We start from the raw sequence: 22896 nt of genomic DNA, 5'->3' as shown, positions 1-22896 counted from the left end.
GACACGGCTAAGCCGGGAAGAATGGAAAAATGAGAAAAATAATTAAGGAAAACCTGGAGAAGGAAGAATAAAAATCCCAAGCTACTGCGGGCTATTAAAGGTTTTCTAATTAAAGGAGTGTTGTATACAAAGAGACTTAAAGCAATATTTTTCAGACTCAATTTTAAATTGATTTTATGATGGTTACAGAAGTTTTTTAAATGACTGATAAATTTTTGTTATAAGCCTGGCAATTAAATGAAAAAATATCTTATTTTTGTTTTATCTTTCAGCGAATGAACATATACAATATGTGCCCTGCTTTCCAGCTGTTTAAACACAGACCGTCGGCACCTTTGACATTGGCGAATATAATTGAGAAATTATCAGAATCAAGAATGATGTTAAGCTTGCCAATTGAATTTAAAGCCTGCCGTGAAACTGAGAACAATGAAACGACTTTATGGTATCCCTTACATTATATTAATTGTTTCACCTGGTTTCTGCCACCACAACTGCAATCAAATAAAAACAATTATATTTAACAAAGAAGAAATCTTACATTTATTTAACTCGCTTTTATGGGTTGAATTCCCCGGTGGATTGCCAACATGGTTCGAGGATAAAGTGGACTCCTCCTGCGAGTGACATTGGTTCCTGTTAAATGCGCACACGCTCGGTTACATGTAAATAAGCATTCAAATAGCTTATGCCCTCATGCATAAATAATTTAATTGCATGCGAGTCCCGTCATTGTTGGCGTAAAAAATAAATTGCAATTAATACCCGATACAAAATCAACAGCCAGAACAGGTGCTAAAAATGGCCTTTAATCATATTGTTCGATGTGTGTGCGGTGGCAGTTAAGAGTTGGGGGAAATTCTTGCAGAAAAGTGTAGGGACACCCCCTGCTGTGGCACAACACGTATACGACGTGTGGTACAGCAGGCGTCAGCAATAAAGTAAACTTAGGGGGAAGGCAGCGGAAAAGCAGGAAAAGCAGGAAAAGCTGGAAAAGCGGCAACAGAAACAGCACAGCAACATCAACAGCTCCAGCAACTCAGCCAAGTGTAACTCCCTGCCTTGTCGCCTGAAATCTGGCTTTGTCCTTCGCCTCGTTCACTTGGCTTCTTCCTTAATGGCTCAGTCGGTAGTCGGTAGTCCGTAGTCGGCAGTCGGCAGTTGGCAGCATTTATGGCAGCATTTATCGAAGCCTGGATTTCTCCCTCGGCTTTAGGCGTTGCTAAAAATTTATTAGCCCGCTGATTTATTTGTTCAATTGCATGTCGCACGGTCGGAAAATCACGGTATGAGCTTGACATGGGTACGTGCCACTGAAGGCATTTATAATGCGTTGCCGTCGCACAAAAAAGCTGAATGGGTTTAATTTTAACCTTTTTGGAAAAGAACGCTTAATCATTCCATTTTTTATTTTTAGCTAATCTTAAATAGCCCGGTTGCCGTGTTCCCTAACCACATATTCACAAACATAACATTCAAGATCGCAGTAATGGACTATTAGATACCCTTCACTCTGATAAAGCCCTTTAATGGGCGTGGCAGATTATTGAAACCGCGTCCGCTGTCCGTAATTACCTTCAGAGGCTGTGGGTACAGAATTTTATGTTGAAGCAAGTTCTTCCTTCTACATGTTAAATACTTTTTAACCAATATAGTATACCCTTATACTCTGCAACTAACAAGTACAAAAAAGCTTGCTTATATGTTCAGAAGTGGCCGGCAATCAAGGTTTCCTTACCACTCCCCTTTAAATAATTGACCTGTGTACTTTTCCAAAGTGTAGGCTGTGATTAAGGGACACCTGCCCTGCTCGCATGTCCTTAAAAAGGGATTTTTCTTGCATAATTGATATGGGAACAGTATTATTAGCCCCCAAGGTCGATCAAACGGATTGACATGGCTTGACATAAGCTGACACCCCTGATTAAATGGGCGGCAAAGCAGTGTTGTGCAATCTAAAATGGCATATGGAATATTCTACCCCACATCAACGGCAAGAAAAGCGGCTTAGTTTTATTAATAAAGCTCCTGAGAGGTTCCAGGTAATTATTGAGTGAAATGATTATTATTAAGATTTTACCTGAACACCAGACTGTGCTAAGAATTGCCAAAAACATTTCATCAATCAGTCATACATTGTTGACAGCGGCTTAGCAATTTCAAGTACTTGTCATGGCAACGCAGAATGGCCGTTTTAATTGGTACAAAATAATTATCGACATTTTGACCAAGCGAAATTACCTAATGGAAGACATTAAAATTTAATTACATTTTAGGCAAATTCTCTTGAAGGTATTAATAACGAACCTAGACTTTAAGAAAAGAAATGGCTGATTTGCATTGATGAAAAAAAAAGGTTTTGCTTACTCTTTGCTTATCAAATTTTCATTGCTGTATTATTTTTTTGTAAATATAAAGCATCTCATAACTTGGGAGTCAAGGTCGCCTGTTATTTGTTCACATTCTAAGCAAATCATTGCACAACAATAAATCTATTGTACAATTGACAGCTGGGGGGGCAGCTCATTCGAACATCAACAAAATAAGATTGTCATTATTATTGTATTTCCTAAGACTTCCTTGAGGCCCACTTCCGATTCACATTTGCCATTCGGTATTCTGAGCGTGTTGTGGCTTCTGTGGCTATTGGCACTGTCCGTTTAAAGCTCTTAAAACTTATTATTGTTGCGAGTGGCAGGTCTTTGATTGATAGGCATTTGTAGGGCTTTCAATGCCGAGGCTTACTACGACAGTAATCCGGTCAGATGATATTATCAAATATGGCCAAATGTCCAGATGCTTTTCCTTTGCCTCAAATCCATATTGTAATCGATTGTTGGGGATTAGATAGAGCTCGAACAAAGCAAGCTAATCTGTGGCACAATCGTTGCTCTAAGGGAACGATTCGAACCACACAATGTTGCTTCTTCACCATCGGCTAAGCCTCAAGACTTTTGTCGACTCATGTTTATTTAATTCCTGACTTTGTTCTTTGGCTTTTGGCGGTGTTTGCCGATGTTTCTGCACGTGCTGGCTTTTCAGCGCAAGGTCTAATTAAAATTCAGTGAAAGCCTCACCCGCAAAATGGGCCAAAAAAGTTACCCACAGAGCCCACAGACCGAAGAGACGCTAAATACATATGTAAACACACCGCCAGGTGCAACTTGGGTGGGCCATCGGTGGGCCAGGTCACCTTAATGAGTGTGGCGACAGCCCAGCACGTGTCATTGATTAGCACTCGAGTGCTGGCCGTCGTAATGCCCATTTAATATGCATGAGTCGAAAGGAGGTGGAGTTTTTGCAGTCTGCACTGCGAGTTCTGGGGAGCAAGTTCTCAAAAAGGAGTTATTTTGGTAAATTTCTGCTTATTTGTGAATTAAGCAAGAAAAACTATAATATAGCAAATATTGCAAAGCAACTTCGAAATGGAAAATGTCTCAAAAAATCTATTGAACCCATATTAATTATAAACCGAAAAACTTCCACATAAATAAATCTAAAATAAGTCAGTTCGTTATTATAAAAGTACTTAACAAGTCATTTTTTTAGAGGCACCATCATATTTTTTGTATCATTACTTTCCTATATATATAAATACCCATAGCAAAAACTTATTAATAAAAGTGTACACAAAACCCCCAATTTTTTTGTGACACCTTGTTGACACGTTATGAAAAGCAAGTAGTTTTTTGTTGTGACATTTATGTACATTACAATTATCCCACACAGTAGACACACCGACTGGTTAATCACATAAATACATATATAATTTACATGTTTATAGAACACAGCGGAAACGCAGAAAGGGTGGTGGGTGGTGGGTGGCACAACAGCGAAGGAAGATGAGCAAACAAAACCCCCCCGCCACGTCCTTCGACGGCTCCTCGCAAGCCGTCGACTGGTCAAAGACCTCCTCCGAGGCCGACGACTGGAAGGCCGCCTGCTCCTCCTCCTCCGGCACAGAGGCCTCCTGCTCCACCTCCTGCTCCTGCTCCACGTCCAGCTCCTCCACCTGCCGCTCCTCCTCCTCCTCCGAAGCCAAAGTATTCACCGGCGTCTGAGTCACCTGTTATCCTAACACCAGTGGCCTCAACGGTGGCTTCTCGTCTTCATTTGGGTCCTGCGAGATCACGAAGATCATCCATCGATTACAAAACCCAGCACATCTGCCATGTGTACACCATCCACTCGCTACTTACGCTCTTTGTGATTTGCCAACTGGTGCCTTTGAGGATCCTCGAGATGGACTTTGGCAAACTGATCTCGCCCCTGGTTCCCAGTTTCGTGTGGCTCATTCTATTGGTTGGATTCATCCTCATCCTGGCCTTTGTGCGAAGGGCCAACCAGTGCCCGTGCAACTACTTGCTGGCCATCATGATCATGGAGATCCTCATGATCTTCGTGAACTGCCTGCAGTGGCCGCACCTCTCGATTCTCTGGATGGCCGGTGTCCTGGCAATCGTCCTCGTGCTAAACCTCCTGCTCTACGTGAGTGGCATGTTTATTCCGCTGAAGATCCTGCCGGGTAACATATTCATGATCATCTTCACATTGTGCTGCTGTGTTGTTGTCATCTCGATATACATCATTGTGTATCTAAATGGCAACAAGTATTTGCTGCGCTATGTGGCGATGGTCAGTTTCTTTTACGTGGCATGCCTCACCCTCTATATGGTCACCGTCGTCCACCAGCGGAGGCACGAGCACATGGAGCGATCGGATCACGTCCTCCACGCCACCCTCTTGGCCGTGACCTTCATCTACATGATCCATTCCGTCTCCACAATGGTCAGATTCGGCCAGTTTCTAATCGACCGACTGTAAATTAATCATGTCTAAGAAATATATTGTCAGAAAATAATTGTAATATAAAAACGGAACAAATTTACTTTTAATATTAGTTTTCACTTTATGAAAATGTTTATATGTTTTTTATTTGTGTTAAAAATAGTTTCTGTTTAAAAATATTCCAAAAATCAATCCAACCAATAAAGCCAACGTTTTTTTAAAGGGCCACTCTTGCTGTTTTTTTTTATGTTACAGACAAACCAAACATGTGTTGTTGTTATACCCAAATAAAGGCATATTTGCCTTTTATATTGTTCTGGCGTGATTTCTCATGTATTTATTTGCACGTTCCCTATTTGCAGACGTTGGCAGATTTTTTGGCCAACAAAAGCAAGCCTTTGGGCCAACGGATTGGGTCCAGACTCCGGTTATCGAACTCCGATTCCCGAGGTTGTTTGCATATAGCAATATTTGTGGAAGGGGTGCGGATGCTCTTAGCGACAAGTTCCTTTTTGTGGCCATTTCGTGTTTTATCTAAGCCCTTCTAGCCGATTACACAGACAGTCGGACAAAGGGAAGCGGAAAGGACCCGCGGCCCAAATGAAAGTAAAATAAATAATTCCAAAGCCCATCCAGAAATATATATTTTTTTTTTTTTTGCATTTGTATTTGTCCGTTTCCTTATCCCTTTGCAGTGCAAAGGTATTTTTGGATTGCCATCGTTTCTTCACTTCAGTGAGTCTGAAATCATCCATACCCACGTTTTCTGTTGGCCACTCAAGGTTGTAAATTTTGTTTGGGTTCAGCTTATGCTAATTTCATAAATTCCCTTTGCCCTGCCCGGAATCGCTTTAAGCTCTTTAAAAATAGTTTGCCACCAGCAGGATAATGGCCCCAAGAGGAGTGTTTTGTCCGGCGAACGAGCTCGTTATTTACCCAACCACAAGTTGTGCGCTTAAATGCTGGCCAAGGGCATAGTTTTTATGCTGCCAGTTGTGAATGAGGTTGGAAAACTAAAATGCCACATACGGATGTGTCTGCCGTTGATTTGAATTTTACGCTTCCATAGATTAAAAGTTATTTTAAATCCACAATGTTTGCCTCTTTTTAGCATACTTTTTGATGCAATAACAGAGCGTATAAAAAAACGCAAAGGCTTTTTAGCAAAATGTGACACAATTATTCAGGCCTTAATTTTGTTAACAGGGATTCTTTTTTTTTCAATTCTGCGCTCTGTTGCATTTTTTTGTAATTCCTTTGACCAATTACAGAAAACTCGGAATTTGAGTTATTTTGTAGTAGGAACTCTGAAAAAATAAATATTTATTTATTCAAACAACTCCATGAAAAATGTGCTGCATTTTTGCACGAAGCTCTCGACCGAACTAAATAATTCAAAGTCATCTAGATAGATTGCCCAATTTGGAGAAAGTAACTTAAGGCGATGATAAACAGGACATCAACGCAGTCGTTATCATCATCCGAACAATATGCTCCTTGAGCTGAAATTAATCATTCGGCAAATGTATCCTTTGTTTCGAGCCTTTGTCCAGCACATGTGACATCTGTGGCATTCCGAGCATTTCTTTTCGGGGGCAAGGCCATTCACTCCGCTCCATTATGCAAAGTTATTTTGTGGTAGGGCTGCAGACAGATGTATCTCTGTGTCTCCGAAACACCGAATAACGAATAACGAATAACGAGAACCGAATCAGCCGAGACATCAAATTAATTCACCAAATTGTTCATTTGTTCAGCCTGTTTGAGCGGGATGCGTGGGTCAGAGATGGATTTGGGCGAAATCTACAACAATTTGTTTTACAAATGCCGGACTCAATCACTCAAGCGGTGTTTTCTAGTGCTGACAGCAAACAGCAAAAAAAAACCAGCAGAAAAAAATGATCTAAGTAACAGGAAGCTTATTTTGTGGTATATTTTTTGTGTTGATGTATCAATAAATTTTTGTTGTACTGCAATTTATATTTCTTACAAACATAGTTAATCACATGCTTTTATTTTGAATAGGTAAGAAAATAATATAAATAAAGTTACAATTATTGTATTTCCTTTTATGTCCGGTATTTTAAATATGCCCCTGACAGCTCCGTTCTATGACAGAATCTGTCTGTAAAAATTGCAAAATGACAGCACTGGTTTCGTGTCATGTCCTCTGAGCCTTTGCAAGCAGGATTCTCCTGGCCTCTGTCAACGCAGAGGATTCACCACAAGGATGCCATGAAATCAACTTTGCGATGTAATAAGCCAATGGCAGAAGTATGGAAAAGGGGGCACAAGTTGCGTCCCACGAGGAACATGCCATAAAAAAGTGAAACACGTCAATAGTTTCGAGATGTCTGGCGATGTCAGGAGAAATGGAAAGGGTGATGAAAGAAAGTTGCCAACTATTTGACAAATGCCAATCGAGAATTTCTATAGACAGGCGCAGTGGCTACATGAAAGTTGAAAATCACTTTCTCTTCACGGCTTTAAACCCGAAGGAAATCCTTTTAAAAGAGATTATGTGTAATATTTGATACATATGCCTTTGAATTATTTGCATAAATTATAAGGCCTTTAAACTGAACAAAAAAGGTGCAAAATATTGGAATGATAAATATTCCTTTTAAAGAGCAAACCTTTTAATTCATATCTAGTTAATTTGCAAAACGTACGAATTATCCGCACCTCATTATGTTATTAGATTTCGAAAAATGTTATCCCTTCGAATTAAATTCTAGCCTCGTGAGCAATGCAAACTTTGTTAATATATATCCAAACTTTGTCCTATCTAAAATTAGATGGCAGCGAAACATCATTTACACAGTACAATTAAAACTTTAACGATTATATGTTTGTCTTGCCAAATTGATGCGCGGCGAAACTTTTCAAATACCAAAATTCCTTGGCCTTCCAGCCGGCACTCCCACTTCTTTACTCCGTGGGCACTCACGAATTTCGGATTCACCCAGCAACAATATCAATATTTGCACCAACTTTTCGTACTTTTCGTACCATGGGAAAGCCAAAGGCGATTCGAAGGCCTCCCAGTTTGGGCCATTTAATTGTGAGATCCTTGAGCCGAACGGAGAAATGCCGGCTTCTTGCCGGATTCACCTTTGATAAATGAGCTTAATCAGCTGTAGGCAGGCACTCAGCTGGTCTTCGCACCTGGCAGGTGAGATTTGGCCCGGATTGGCGACAAGTCCCGAAACACGGGTTGACAAATTAAAACACTCCCGCCAACCGAGGGGATTTTCTCATTTCATTTGTTTCCCATCAGCGGGGAAAGGTAAGTGAAACACTCGGATATTGCCAAAGGCAAATTTGCTCATCATTGACGTCAGACTGACTTACTGGGTTGAGGGATCAGGGAAATCCTTTTGAGAATGCGGCTTAACTTTGAGCAACTAGAGCAATTTATATTATTTTTACGTAAGTCAAACATACACCATGTGGCAAGGGGAATTTACTTGGCATTTACATGATATGTGGATTATTAATGGTACTTTAAAGCCTTTGCATTCAAGTTTTTAAGAGTATAAGGTTTTATTGACAATTATTTTAAATGAAATTTAAATTTATGAGATAGCTGGAAGCCATCCTCTAACTTTAATTGCCGTTTAACTTGCATATCCCCCGGCAAGCTATTCAGCCACATAGTTAAAACTTCTAATATTAAATTTAGTGTAAGACCCCATGAAGTCCAATTAGCCAACTTTAGTTTGAAGGGCCCCTGTAGTTTTCCATGGTTTTTCGCCCCCTTTACGAGCAATTCCGTTTTATCATGTTAACTGGCGCCCCATAAAGTATGCAACAAGTCCTGAGCCGAGTGAACTTTGCTCCTTTGACCCTTAAGTATTCGGCATCGTGGTAAACTATTTTTGGAGCATTCGCCACTTCTCCCAGCTGACCAAATATAACTTAATGACTTGACATCATCTAGCGGAAATTAGTTTTAGCCAGGGCGATGCCACAAGCTCGTGCAACAGCCGCTGGTTTTCCCGCCCGAGTTGAAGTTGGCCACATCAAGCCCTAATTTGACAGCCCGCCGGGAAGGAGAAAGTGAAATAAACTTGTCCGAGGAGATTTAATTAAGTACTGACGGGCGGAGATTTTATGTTGTTTGTGTGCGGGATTGCGGTGGCCAGATATCCGAGTATATAGTATGTGGGCCGATCCAGATCTCTGAACCCTGATCCCTTTCGCTTTTGCCTTCGCTTTTGCTTTTGCCCCTTCCAAAGAACGAGCTTGTTGACATTTCGAGAGATGCTGGGCAATATTTAGTTTTATGCTTTCGATACGCCATGTTGTCGAGGCTTAATGAATGGCCAGACAAGTGCCACAGCTCCTGGCATTCAGTGTTGTCAATCTGGGTGTTTTCAGGATAAATTATTATATACCTAATATTGATAGGGAAAATATAACAAAATATAATGCATTTCAAAAAATGCACTTTTAGATAAATAAACCATTGTTCATCCCTTTTTTTATTTTAAAAAATTCCAGCTCATTTATGATTTTTACTAACATCATCATTAAAATTTAATTAAGCCACAAAGTTAATCCTTTGCAGACAACACTATGCTTTATGCGTTTGCCAACTGAGAGTCGTCCTGCAAAGTCACTTGAAGGACTCTGCCGGGGATCTCATATCTGAATTGTTTGTCCGTTGCTTTACAAACACATGCATAACAATTAAGGAGTGCTCACTGCCGGTGTCCAGGGCCCAATTGCAAAGTAATAAGCGGCGAATATGTAACCCTGTTTTGCCCACTATATGCATATATCTTCACATGGGCGAACGACCTGGCCGACAAGCCACGCCCGATCCGCCCACTTCGAACATGTGCAGGACTCCCCGGCGGGCGGTCCATTGTGTTTAGACGTGCCACGAGTCCCTCGGCGGGTGGCAGCATATTAATTTTGTTTATTTTACTTCAATTTCGGACGGGCTGGTCCGGCTAAATACCGTTAACAGTGTTGGTAATTGCCTCCATTTATGGCCATAACGGTCGAGAGCCATAAGGGTTTGCTTTCCTTCTTTTTTCTTGCTTTCTTGTGTTTTCTTTAAGGATCCGGTTTTTCCTCAGACACCCGGCGGGCGTTCTCGGAATGAATTTTTTCATTAATATCGTTAATTAAAGCAGGTTTGTTTAAAAAAAAAAATCTTTAATAGGGGAAAGTCAAATATTTATCATACATACAAAAAAAATGGTAAAAATGGAAAATGGCGTACAATAATGGCTGAACAAATGTTAATTTCATATTTTAATAAAACGAAACTAAATAGGTATTGTTGAACTGCAATAACTTCAACGGAAATTCAATAACTTCTATAAACTTGTAATTGAAAGTCTGGGAACTCCTTGAATCGGTTTGCTGACAAAGCGCCACTCCGGAATGATGCAATATCGAAAATCAGAAACTACTTCACGGCTTTCCATGCCCGATGTCAAGGTGTCGTCTGGAACGTCTGAAAGAAAATACTCAATGCCTGGGAATGTGCGATAAAAGTGTTTATTTCCAAGAAATTCCACAATGATTTGCAGGTCTCAAGCACATTTTTTTACTTGCCCGTCAAGGCAAAGTGTATTGACTGCATTTGAGTGAAAGACTGACGACGCGAAATGATTTTCTCAGCGAAGCCGACTTTTTTTTGGCAATCAGATTTCATGTCAGTCGGGGATAAGCTGATTAATTGTTGAGCATTTGAATGCCTTTAAGATGACAGTTGATTCGCCGATGACAAATCTCATAAGAGGCTGCATTATAAACACGACCGAAATGTATTAAAAGTCGTTACTTATTTTTCTTGCGGGCCACGTGACGTATGCGCAATGTGCAGCCGTCTGTTTAATGATGCGCTGGCTAAATCCTGACACACTCACACACATAGAGACACACTCCACACACACTGATAGCGAAACGGAGAGACTGGGGAAAGGACATCGCAATGTCAGCAGCTGTCAGACTCGTTTTGAAGTTTTATATTTCATCAAATGCTGCCACATGACGCATCTGGATGAGGGCTTCCAGCTGCCCCCCACTTTCACTTTCACTTTTGCTTTCACCCGCCTCTGTGATGCTAAGATTATCAAGTTGTCAGACCCAGGGACATGCATTCTCATTGTCTGACTGCGAGTTAATCAAAAGATTAACCGAGACGTCGGCTGTTGTAAACAACTAGGACCAAAAATTTAATTAAATACTCTCCACCGTCTGCGACCCAAAAAACGAAAAAAATGAAACGAAGTAAAGGTGGAGGATTGGAAGGCATTGATACTCATTAGAAAAAATGCCAGCAAACAAGTTTGTGGGCTATCAACACTTAGCTTTTAGCCATTTAAAAAAAAAACTCATCTATTCATTTTTCAAGTTATACAGAATATAAAAATAAATGATAATTTTTAAACCGAAAAATATTATACTTGAACAAAAATGTAAAACATTCCCCAATCCAAAACATGCTTTCATTTAATAAATATAAAATACTTTTTAGTCATTAAATCATTTTAAATGTAAATAAAGAGACAAGATTAAATGGCACCAGTATTTTATGTTTTCTTTACCCTATAAACGTTTCCTTTAACCGAAATAGGCTTTTATCAGCATAAACTACTGAGTATCGAAATAGAAAAAACGCCTAAAATAAATCACCAAGGACGAAAAAAGGAGCGGGACTGAAAAGGAAAAAAGGCAACAAGAAGAGCGCAAGCGATGAACATTTTATCTTTCGGTCTTTGTCGTCTTCAGTTCGCTTTGCTTTGCGAGGATTTCGCGCTTGTTAAACATTTTACTCGCTTGGCTGCAACTGTCGGCAACAATGCAATGTCCGCCTCTACAGCCACGCCCACTTCCACTCCCACGCCAACTTCCACGCCCCTCGACAAACTTATGCCCCTCCAAAGAACCAACAAACTCAACTTGATAAGGGACCGGGAGCAGTCCATAAATTCCCACTGGCCAAAAGTTAGGGAAAAAACGACGCCGAAAATGAAAAATGAAATTATTCGGTGCAATTCATAAATTCAAATTACATTAAGTATATCATGCGGGAAATGTACAGAGAAAAAATAATTGTCTTGCATTGTATACAAATATAATAAAGCACAAACATAACAAAAACGTTTAGGTATTTCATTAAACTATAAAATGAAATGTGATATTACTTTTTACTGACGTGGTTGAGAGTGGTTTTTATGTTCAAAGCTTTTTTTTTTTGCAGTCGATATGTATTTTTATATTAATAATAATATTCACCTCCTTATGAACCGATTAAACGTTTGAATTTACTATAAAATTGTATAATTTAATTTTGATAACTCACTTAAACGTACCTTACTGATTCCCTCTCAGTGATAATTTGCTCCAAGGCAAAGTTTTTCTGCTTTAGCTATTGTTTTTGGTCTTGCATTGAGATGAGTTGTGCAAAGGTGTTCGTATTATGATTAATTGCAGCAGCTCTATTCGCCCACAAGCCAACTGTCAGAAACAAGAAACCAGCAGACCTTAAACCACACCATCTGTCGACTTGGGTGAGAGCACCTTGCTCCGATAGTAAGTCAACCCCTGGGGGCCACCCATGTCACATAATCAAATGCAAACAAAACGTGCAGAATTTGGCAATTGCGAGCAAAGGATTTGAGCTGCATCTGCAACTTTCCCCTCGAGATCTGACCATCCGGATGGGATGCAATGCATCAGGCGTGTGTGTCCGTGTTGATGACTAGCCAACTTGTGTCGGGGGAAAACTGCAAATGAAAAACTGCTAACTGCAGTCCGTGTTTGCTCATCCTTTCGCTTTTGACTGCACCGGACAGCAAAGGAGTTTCCACAGAGAGAGACAGAAAGACAGAAAGCACCTCCAGAGTGGGAAAATCACGTGTAAATATTAATGAAATAAATCTAAATTTTAGCTACTAGTTTTTCCACGCGCACCGAAAAACTCGTTTTTCATTCTCTAACAGAATAACCAGGTAAGCCCCAAAACCAACAGAAGTTTTTCGAGTTGAAAAGCAGCGTGGAAAAGTTCACATTTGTTTTTTAACTAAGTAAACTAAATGTGGCTTTCGTGTTTTTGAAAATTCCATTTTATAATGAGAGCATCATTCGAAATGTACAAAATAAATCCAGTTTAAAGGATGTGCTCAGAACTCTTTAAAGTCCTTAGGTCAAGTACAAATAGAAGAGCACGTGCCGCTGATTAGCGGCAAAGGCGGAGGAAATTGGCCGTCGACCTGCGGACATGAAAATATTACACAAATCGAAGGAGCAAACAAACCGAGTCATCAGACGGCCAACCAAGTCGAAGGCCACCTGACCGATGTCCAAACATTTGCACACTCACTTGACTTGGGACATCGGTCCTGACCACCTTTTTTCCACTCAATTGCCTTTTGAACAGCGGTTCCCCATCGCATTATTTATTTATATGGGAATATGGGTGCCGAGTCCTGCGTCAGGAGCAAATGTCAAGGGAGCAACGCCAAGAAGGCGTTGCAAGGCCTGAAAAATGGCAAGAAAATTATTGCCACCATAAAAGTGCTAGTTAAATCACTTGGGAACTACTAAAGTGCATGCCATCGATTGAATACGAAATTAATCTTAATAAGTGTTATTGCTATATTTAAAAATGTATTTGCTTTAAATATTTTATTAATGATTCATACCTTTTAAAACAAAGAAAATAAAGAGAAAGTATGGTTTTTCCTTTTGTGAATATCCTTTCTGACCCTTCGTTCCAATTAATCTTTGTTTGGTAAGAGTGTTCCAAAATAAAAATGATAAGACCTCGTCGCAGGCTCGATTTCACTGCCAGTCACTGGAAGGGACGAAAGTGCTTCCGCTGCCACAGGATATACATGCATCATGCCACATTTGATTTACGGTCTGCACATGAAGTATACGCACCGATGGCCAAGCCTCAGGAAAAGGAGAAAACCCAGCGGCTTTAAAGTATTTCACATCCTTGAACTTTGAAGCCTTAAAGTCAAGTGAAAATAATTACGCTAAGGTTGAACCCAATTTACATAATTTCGTTTATTTATTCGGATTTTCCAATTAGCCGCAGATAAGTTCTTCGCTCGTTTGCGGCAGTGGTCAGATTAAAACATCCTGTGGCCAAGTTTCGCGCTTTGATTTTGGCCAGAAGCGCTTAAACGCTGAATCGCTGAGCAATTACAAACATGCGCCACCCGTAGTAAAGTGAAAGAAAAAATTCGCACCGCTGCTGGTTTTTCATTTTCGGAGATAGAAAAGCAGGCGTGGAAATTCCTTTTCTATTCTATTTGCCATTCCGACGTGATCTCCGGCCGGAGAGGCGTGACTGCGAATCGGTAACGGGTGGACATACCCAGAGCTCAAATTTTCGCAGGATTTACGGGGGAGGGAGTGGAAACACCCCAGAGCTCTGCTGTCAAATCGACGCAGGGCATTAAACAAATAGGAAAATTTGCTCTCGCCCCCTTGTTTAACTAACTGAGCAAATGATGGCAGCCGTCGAGGAATCTCAATTAGGAAGTGTCACTGCAGCACGCTCCTCCCTTCAAGATTTTCCCCGCCTTTAAATTGTTTAACTTAATTAAGCATCATATGCATCACATGAAGGCGTTTCTAAATGTACTCTGCGTTTTGTTCAGGACTCTCGAGGTTATCCTTTCAATTTTGTTTTGCCGCTTTGTTTTCATTGCTCGTCAACTTATGCAAATATCTGGGAAAGGATCTCTATCTGTTTATGCAAATATCAAGCTCGACAGCATTCAAATGATACGGAATTTATGCAAAAGCGAATTACCCAGGAACAAAATTGGGGCAAAGGGGTGTCAACCCACACTGAATTAAAGCTAAAACCTTTAAGTTGGAAGTTCTACAAAAAGAACATATTGTTCCAAGAAAAATAAAGGGGTTTTATTCCCAACAAATATATATTTCTTTTAGAAGAAAGCGAATTGTAATTTGAAAACGATTGCTTACATGATTTTCTGCGAAAGCATGTGAAAAAATATCCACTTATTTATTACAAGGCCAACCGATGTTCTCGAGTTTTGTTTTAGCGAGAAGAGTAATTTAAGAATTTTATCGTGTATTTGATGAAATCAAATCAGTTTCATTTGCGCAAACCTAGCGACTAACCTGCGTATCAAGTTTCTTTTTCAGCCTAAATAGACACATTTTTGAACCTTCTCTGCCACTCAGACTGTTTGTTGCGTTGGCATTTCTCAATTTCATAAGCAAATATACGAGTATACATGTACAATTTAGTCTTCATTAACAAGCTCCAAAAATATGTACATCAAAGAAATCAAAGAATCCCTTGGTTTTTGTTTTTATTTTTGAGCTTCTCGCTTCGCTTTTCTTGTGCTTTGCATTCAAAATGTCGACAGCGTTGACGTCAATAGCAGTTTATATTTTTGGTATATTCTTGTTATTTGTTATTACTTGATACAAATTCGTTCCCCTCAATTTCGTTGTTTGCCAGGCGACACTTGACTTGACGGTCGGAAAGCCGGAGAAATGTTGCCAGCTATTCTTTTGAGCCAAATATAAATCCACTGCTGGCATATCCTGCTGGAGTCTAAAACAATCCCTGCTTTTATTTTTAGTCCAGCTACGGATTAAATTCCTCTTTGGCCACAATCTGATTATGACCCGTTGTTCCATTTTTGGCCAAGTCTTAGAGTAGAGAAGGCCATGGCTCAAGTGTCGTTGTCAACTGTTCGCCTAATTAAAATGCAAACTTTGGTCCAAAGTTGTGGCCATGTGAGAAGTGCTTTTGGGACAACTGAAGCCTTAATTAACTGACGATTTGGGCTTTATGGCCTGTGACTTTGTCCAAGTTTTTGTAACTCGCCACTAAAAGTTGGTCAAAGTGCCTCTGGTTGTTGCTCGGCGGTCATTTATCTTCGGTTTTGCTCCGACTCCTCTGACAGACAGCCCAATATCAAAGGCAGGAAGTTGGCCAAAAAGAGAGAAAAAGGGCTCATTTGGGCCCATTCTGCTAGACATTGACCAGTCCATTTGGCCATGTCAGTTTATCTGTTCTTTGCCCATCGATCTGGCCATTACATTTGAAGTGTTATGTCCTAGACATCAGCACGTAACATGGGTTCTTCTTGGCCAACTTTGGCTATCCGAGAGGCCAATGGAGTGGAAATGAAATGGGAAAAAACGACTTGGTAAATTCAATTAAAGGGAAGGTACATACACTAGAAAAGGTTCAATTATCATGTTTAAAGAGCTTTTTTAATATGTGCTGTAACTTTGCCAAAGTACCTGTTCGCCCTTGCTATTTTGGTTAATTAAATTTGCAAAAGCTTCTGGCCGGTCAACAGTATCCTTTTAGTTTCCAGAGTCCTGGCGCTCGCTCTCAATGGCCTCTTGGCCGCTCTACTAATTAGTCTAGGAAGCGTTTGTTATTTTAAGCAGCTCAGCCAGCTGACCTCAGCTTATACATTTGAGGGGGCTTTTCGGGGTGGTCATTCATTTGCTTGCTTCGTGCTTCGTGTTCGCTGGTGCAACAAGTGCCGTTTCAACCTGAGAAATTCAGCCAAAGGCGTTGCGAAAAACCAACCTTTCGGTTGGAATTAAGGGGGTGACTGTGGAAAATCCCTCTGGCAATTTAATACTTTCACGCTTCTCCTTTTTAACTATTTTTTACCTTTTTTTCTTCTCTCCTTTTTCTTTCTTTATTTTTTAACTGAGGAAGAATAAAATGTGGAAAAGTGCTGCTGCGTTAATGGAAACTGCCTTAAATACTAATTATGCAGGGCGAATGCCCAGTTGAGTCCTTAGAAGTTTTCTATCTTCTTTTCCTCGGAAGACAGAGGACTGCATAAATTTTCAATTTTAGTTCATAATCAATTTGTAAAAGCACCCAAGGGAAATATTCGCGGAACGTGACACTTTTTATCGCAGAAGCAATTTCAAAGGGATTTGACTCCTTTATTAACCGCATTGTTCCGCATTTAAACCGGAATTGCTCGGTTAGCGATTTCACTTGTCATGTGCGTGAATCATATTCCATTTAATTAATGCCTTTATGAAATTTCACAAGGCTGGCGACACATTTCCGGTTCTGAAAACTGCACCCACATTTGGGCCACACACACAATTCCGATCCGGATCGTTTGGCCTTTTTATGATCCCATCAAAAGGCGCGCAATTAAGCCGCTTATGTGGCAGTCTCCGCAAAAAGCGGAGCATAAAAACAAATAAAAGGGGGAAAAAAAACGAGGCCAACATATGAGTTTCCCTTAATGTGGTGGTGGGAGGGGGGAAAAGTGGGTGGTGCTTCTCGGGCTGCTAAGCTCGCAATTTGTCAAATTAAGTTTACGACTCTGTCGCGGCACAAAGCATTCCATTTCAATCACACAAAAACGCAAATTGCGTGTCGAACAAAACGAGACTGGGCTCAACACTTAAACTCTTTCTCCGACTCGTTTCGCCCTTAACTTGTCCCGGGAAAAAGCAGTTAAAACGCTTAATTTATGCTCGTCGGGGGCTCAAATGCTCGCCTCCTTTTTCGACGGGAACCTCGTAAAATATCAGCCAGCTTTCAGCAGGCCGAACAAATTGAATTATGTCGACTTTGCCGTCGATTTGACGGTGTGTCGTCTGCCTGAGCGAGATGGTTTCAAAAGAATTTGAAAGGGTGAGGGGGAGGTAAAATGGTAGGGATGTTGCACAGAAAAAAACTCTTTCGCATGTAGAAATTTGTCAAATTATAGACTATTTTTCAAGGAGCTTTTCTCGCAAATAATGGCCTATAAAGTATCATTGCACATCCCATTAATTTTGAGTAATATATGTAGTTGAACAATCTGAACGACTCATCTTTGAAAACAAATTGGTTTTTTTTTGAGTTTTCCACAAAAACATTTCAGCTTAAATTATTTCCCAATATTTGAACAAAACAAAAAAATCCTAACGATATTTTAAATATTATAGCTGAATAAACCAATTTAACCCATGCCTAATATTAAAGACAATTGTTGTCTGTGTAAGTAGGGAACTTTTTCTCTTGTTTACTTTATATGTTACATATTTATATATCTTTCATTTAGTTTACCCGGTTCAGCATCCGTAAATAAATTTTAAATTCCTTACCAAATAAATCGATTTACCCTAAGGTTAATAATGCACTGCATTCTCTCCTTTTTTTCCTGTCTGTAAAAGGGAAAAAAGGACTGTCTCTGTCAGGTTTTGGTTGCACAGCCCAATGGCTTCGTCTTCATATTTTTACTGCTTTCAAGGCTGCCACAGTCGCCAGGATCCTTTTGTTGGCCAGGTTGAGGTTTGCTTTGTTGAGGTCACAGCCGGTTTGGGAGAGAAAAAAATATTCAGTTGAAAAAGTTGGCAAAGTTTCTAACGTTTATTAAAATTTGGCAACAGGGAAAAAATTTCATCAGCCTCGTCGCGTTGAATCGAGAAAATCGAACTGAATCAAGGAAGGAAGGAAGGAAGGAAGACTTTCAATAAAGCCAATTGTCCATGGCCTTGGGAGAAATTGATGCAACACTTGTTGCCCATTTCCCCGCCCCTTTCGACGCTCTATTAAACTTGGGAAAACACAATGGCCAAGAACGTGAGGCAATCTCAGGTGCTTTGTCAATTATTTTGCAAGGCAAGTGGTCGAGTATATGTTCGGTTTGTTTTTGGTTCGTCACGTTTGCCGCATAAATTTACATACCCATGTAGCCATGTAGCCAAAACGAATCTGGGTCGTCCCATCTGGCCTGAATACTGCTAATCCCGGCTCAAACACACTCAGTTTCAAGTTCACCTAATTGCCTTTTTGGCCAAATGGCTTAGGCCAAAGTTGTTGTTGTTGATGACGCAGGTGGAAGATCGTCGTCGCTGGGGCGAGAGCATCGTTAATGGAAAAGACGCCGAGTTTACACAACACGCCACACGGCGGCATAAATACTCCCCTTTTTCGCAGGGGAACTTAAATGGGGCACCGAGCATTAACGACGAAGTTACGCAAAAGTTGCAAAACTCACTCGCTCCCTTTTTTGCCGCAAAAAGCTGTAAAACACTTTGGGTCCCTCCGGTGGCTGCCTATTTAAATAAAATGTAAAACACGATGTCCTCCTGACTAGACATTTTCTACTAGCTGGCTGACTGGCTGCCTGGCAAATATGTTAGCAATCCCAATGAATCCCAGCTCACCGCAGTCACAGATGAAATATTCAAAGTTTTGTGTGGCAGAGCAATCATCAATCAACCATGGAGCGAAACAGGAATGTTGAATATTGCATTTCGAGCTTGGATTCTGTACGAATTATTCTTCACATTTAGCCAAATCCCCAGTACAGTTGGCCAGGCCGACAGGACGAGAAGTATCAAAGCTTCGACAAAGTCGCTTTCAGACGGGAATTTTTGGTGAAAATCGGATCGAATATTTATGCCAAGGGATTTCAATTCAACCGAGTGTCAGCCACAGAAATGAATGCACTTCTAAATTAAGTTCGGTCTTGCATCAGGTTATTCCGATTTAGTTTTTCATTTGGGTTTTAAATTTCCGAATTTCCAAGAATTAATAATTGAAAATTTTTATCTGAAATGAGATTTTTCCCCTGCCACAGATAATCGCATCGATAAATCATGGATAATTTAAAGCCCCAAATCCATTATCTTCGGAGCACATTTGTTTTGTTAAATCAGAACCCATTGTTTTCCCCTTTATTGTTGGACATCGTTGGAAAAGTTGAACACCACACACCCAGTTTATCGCAACTGCCATGCATGAACTGCGTGTGTGTGTGTGTAAGTGTGTGTGTGTGGTGGGAGCTCTGTTCCATTTAAAAACTTTTCCAAACTTGGTCCGCCAACCGCGCTCATCTTACCCCAATCGGATTGTGATGGCTATTAGCTGCCATCATAAACAACCTCAAATTTGTCCAAACGCAATGACAGAGGAACAACAAACAGCAAACAACCAACAGCGAACAACAACAAACAAAACAAAAACTTCCGCACTCACTTAAGCCATGTCATTTCAATTATTTTAGCAACTTTATGATCAACATGAGCCATAAAAGTGCGTAAGCCGAGAATAAAAATTTCAGTTGCGCGCCAAGTAAATCCGGAATCCGGGGCAAACGCATTAAACTGAGATATGAGGATGAAGGAATTCACTAAATAAGTAAACTTAATTTGGCAAATACGTGCATTTTGGTATATATATAAACATTCAAAGCAAGGAGCATTAAAAACTTGACGGCTGGCTTTCTCTTTGGAAATGGCAATTGTTGTTATAAATATTAAATCAACATTATACGCGGCTCATAAATTTGCCAAACGGCAGGAGAGGGGAGGGGATAATAAAAAATGAAAAGAGAAATACATAAAATCAACCGCAGGTCCGTCTCGCGCATTTTGTGGGCGCAGATTTATTTGGCAGCCGACATGACATATACGCCACGTGAACTGCCAGCTCGACGGCCCTTCGTTCGAGGCCCAAAACCAACCAACCCCCCATTTTCAGCCTGTTTTTGTTTTTCCTCTTTAAAGATCCCAGCGCATTGGGTCACTTTTAATTTGGCAAACGGCTCGCTTTGACTTTATTTTCCTCGCCTCCTTGTGGCATGTGCAATATTAAAACAATAATCACACACACACACACCCATCCTTTCGATTGAAGGGGAAAATGAACATTCAGGCATGTGTGTAAATAATAAATATGAATGCCAGCTGCAGAAAGAGCTGCAGTGTGCATGTGCTAGAATGCGCTTAATTACCAGAGTTTAAACTTCCATTCCCATGGAGGGATGCGATGGGTACTTGCACAACATTCTCTCCCTGTCTTCGGCAGATGGCTCACGTTGACCCCTTAAAACTGGACATTGAACGTGACCAGTGAGATTGCTCACCTGGACAGAAGTGCTTGCATAAAGCGTTAAGAGGATTTCCCCGAGGAGATTCCGGGGGTATTAAAAGTTCAAGTTACTAGCTCGGCATATTTTTTACTCTAATTGGCTTTCGAATTATTATTATATTAGTTTGAAAATCAACAAACCATTTAAATAATCAAATAAGGTTTGGATAGGGATTAAATAGCAGAAAACATTTTTTAATCTGTAAATAACATTTATTGATTATTTGTTTAACAGTGAGCATTCAGCAATACTTCATTTATTGACAACCTTTCTCTCTGCAAGTTCACAACTAAATATTTAATCAGGCAACAAGGCTTGTGAATTAGCTCTACTTACATCCGTTTACAATTACACAATCCCCTTGGCTCTGCTTATTTAGCTAATGAATGTATCGCTTTCGTTAGATGTTATTTGGAATTAAAACAGATCAAAAGCTACTTTTAGGTAAATATTAGCCAAATTAGCTTAGTCCCAGAGAATCCCCATGAAAGTGCATTGGATTAATTTAACTGCAGAGTCAGCTAAAATAAATTAAATGTTAAAAGTTTAAATACACACCTAGCCTAATCCTATTGTCCTGTCATTTGGGTTTCTATTTGCTATGAAAGTATAGTATAAAAAGGCTGGGAAATGGCTTTTTAATAGCCTCGCAAACAAAAAACAGATTTCGCCTGGCATTCTGTCGTAAAATGAAATAATACATTTTAATACCTTTTAATGGGACAACGACTTGTTGGCGCCTGGAAAAACTGAAGTTTTTCCACACACATTTGTTTACGCTGCCGTCTGCTTTTCCGGAGACTCATAAATATTTATGGATCGCAATTCGAATTAGAGACCTACCGAGAGATAACATTTGACTGAGCTTATCATGTGACATTATTGTTATTGTTATCTTGTTTATTATGAATAAATATTCGAAATCATTCCCATCTGCTTGTTCATTTGCATTTGAAATTTTCCAAGCCCAACCGGCGACGAGAAATATAATACGCTGTGCCGCCTTCATTTCCTAGAAAATTCCTTCCATTCAAATGAACTGTAACAGTAGGCGACTTATATTGTTTAGACATCTGCAGAGGTGTAGGTGTTCTGTTTGGGGAGGTTTGCGATATTCGGATGGGGAGGTTGGGAGATGCTCCAATGTCGGAGATAATGGACTTAGACACAAAGGAGGAGAATCCTCGTCCCTCCTCGTCCTTGAAACTTTTTTTGCATGGCAAATTAGAAAGCAAACTGAGTTTATTATTTTGATTAAACTTCTCGCACAGCGCCAGACGTTTGTGTGGTCTTGAATGATGATAAGGCATGACTTTTACTCTGATTTTAAAGTAAGCAATTATTCTGGCAGGGAGGATAATTTTGAAAAATGTATCGCAGACATTTCCTTAAATGACTCAGAAAAAAATTATATAAAAGCACAACAAAGGAGCAAACTGCTGAATAAAATGAATAAGAAGGTAGATTTAAGTGATATGGTTGGTTAAGAATTTAGTATACTACTTTTAAGAACTACTTGTATAAACTTCTGATAATTTAAAGTTCTGGCACTTAAAGTTGAATAAAAGTTTACTGCTCGGTAAGAATGCCTGCTACTGCTTGAGGACACACAAGCTCTACAAGTTGAATGTCCTTTTTGTCATTCCTCATCCGACTTGCCGAGTCCCAGAAGTCGCTGTTAGCCACCGCAAACATGCGGCCACATTTTTCAGCTCTCCCGGTGTCCCAGACCTGTTTTTAGTGCCACTGCCACTCCTGAACCCCTACGGCGAAGCCAGCCTGCCACAATGTCAGAGGCACGCGTAGAAAAAATGTCCTCAGGAGATGGACACACTAGGAAAAACTCGTTGACTAAGTCCAAGGAAGTCTTCTTATATTATATTAGAATTGTATGGTAAAATATCCAATTTAACAAAATTTATACATCCAAGTTATTTACATTTGGAATAAATATATCCGATTTAAAAACATTTAAGTAACCTTTGACCTTCTTCTTTTGTATGTATTAAATTGTTTACCTTTATGCAAGCGATTAGCTGTTAACCTTTGCCTATCATAATTGCATTAATAGGCTGACATACACAAATGCGGCATTAAAATAAATTGGTCAAGGTCAAAGGTCATAGTATTTTTATTTCAAAGGTAACGTAATATGTTAATGAGCGATAGGTTAACCGCAAACTCAAGCATCTATAAATCAAATAAATGCTTAATTGTCACTCAAGGAATA

General features: G+C 40.0%; 1 protein-coding gene across 1 annotated transcript; it reads left to right on the top strand.

The window, feature by feature from the left end:
• Nucleotides 1–3858: 3858 nt before the first annotated feature.
• On the top strand, nucleotides 3859–4888 carry LOC108098781 (cytochrome bc complex cytochrome b subunit; the record flags this gene model as incomplete). The annotated part of the gene is made up of 1 exon (XM_017201915.2): nucleotides 3859–4888. A coding segment is annotated over one exon (966 nt), but the record flags the coding sequence as incomplete, so codon positions are not given.
• Between the last annotated feature and the right edge of the window lie 18008 nt (nucleotides 4889–22896).

This window comes from Drosophila ficusphila, unplaced genomic scaffold (assembly GCF_018152265.1).
Source record: "Drosophila ficusphila isolate 14025-0441.05 unplaced genomic scaffold, ASM1815226v1 contig_791, whole genome shotgun sequence".
Lineage (NCBI taxonomy): Eukaryota > Metazoa > Arthropoda > Insecta > Diptera > Drosophilidae > Drosophila > Drosophila ficusphila.
The sequence above is the reverse complement of the archived record's forward strand: the minus strand, read 5'-3'. Positions and strand labels throughout refer to the sequence as shown.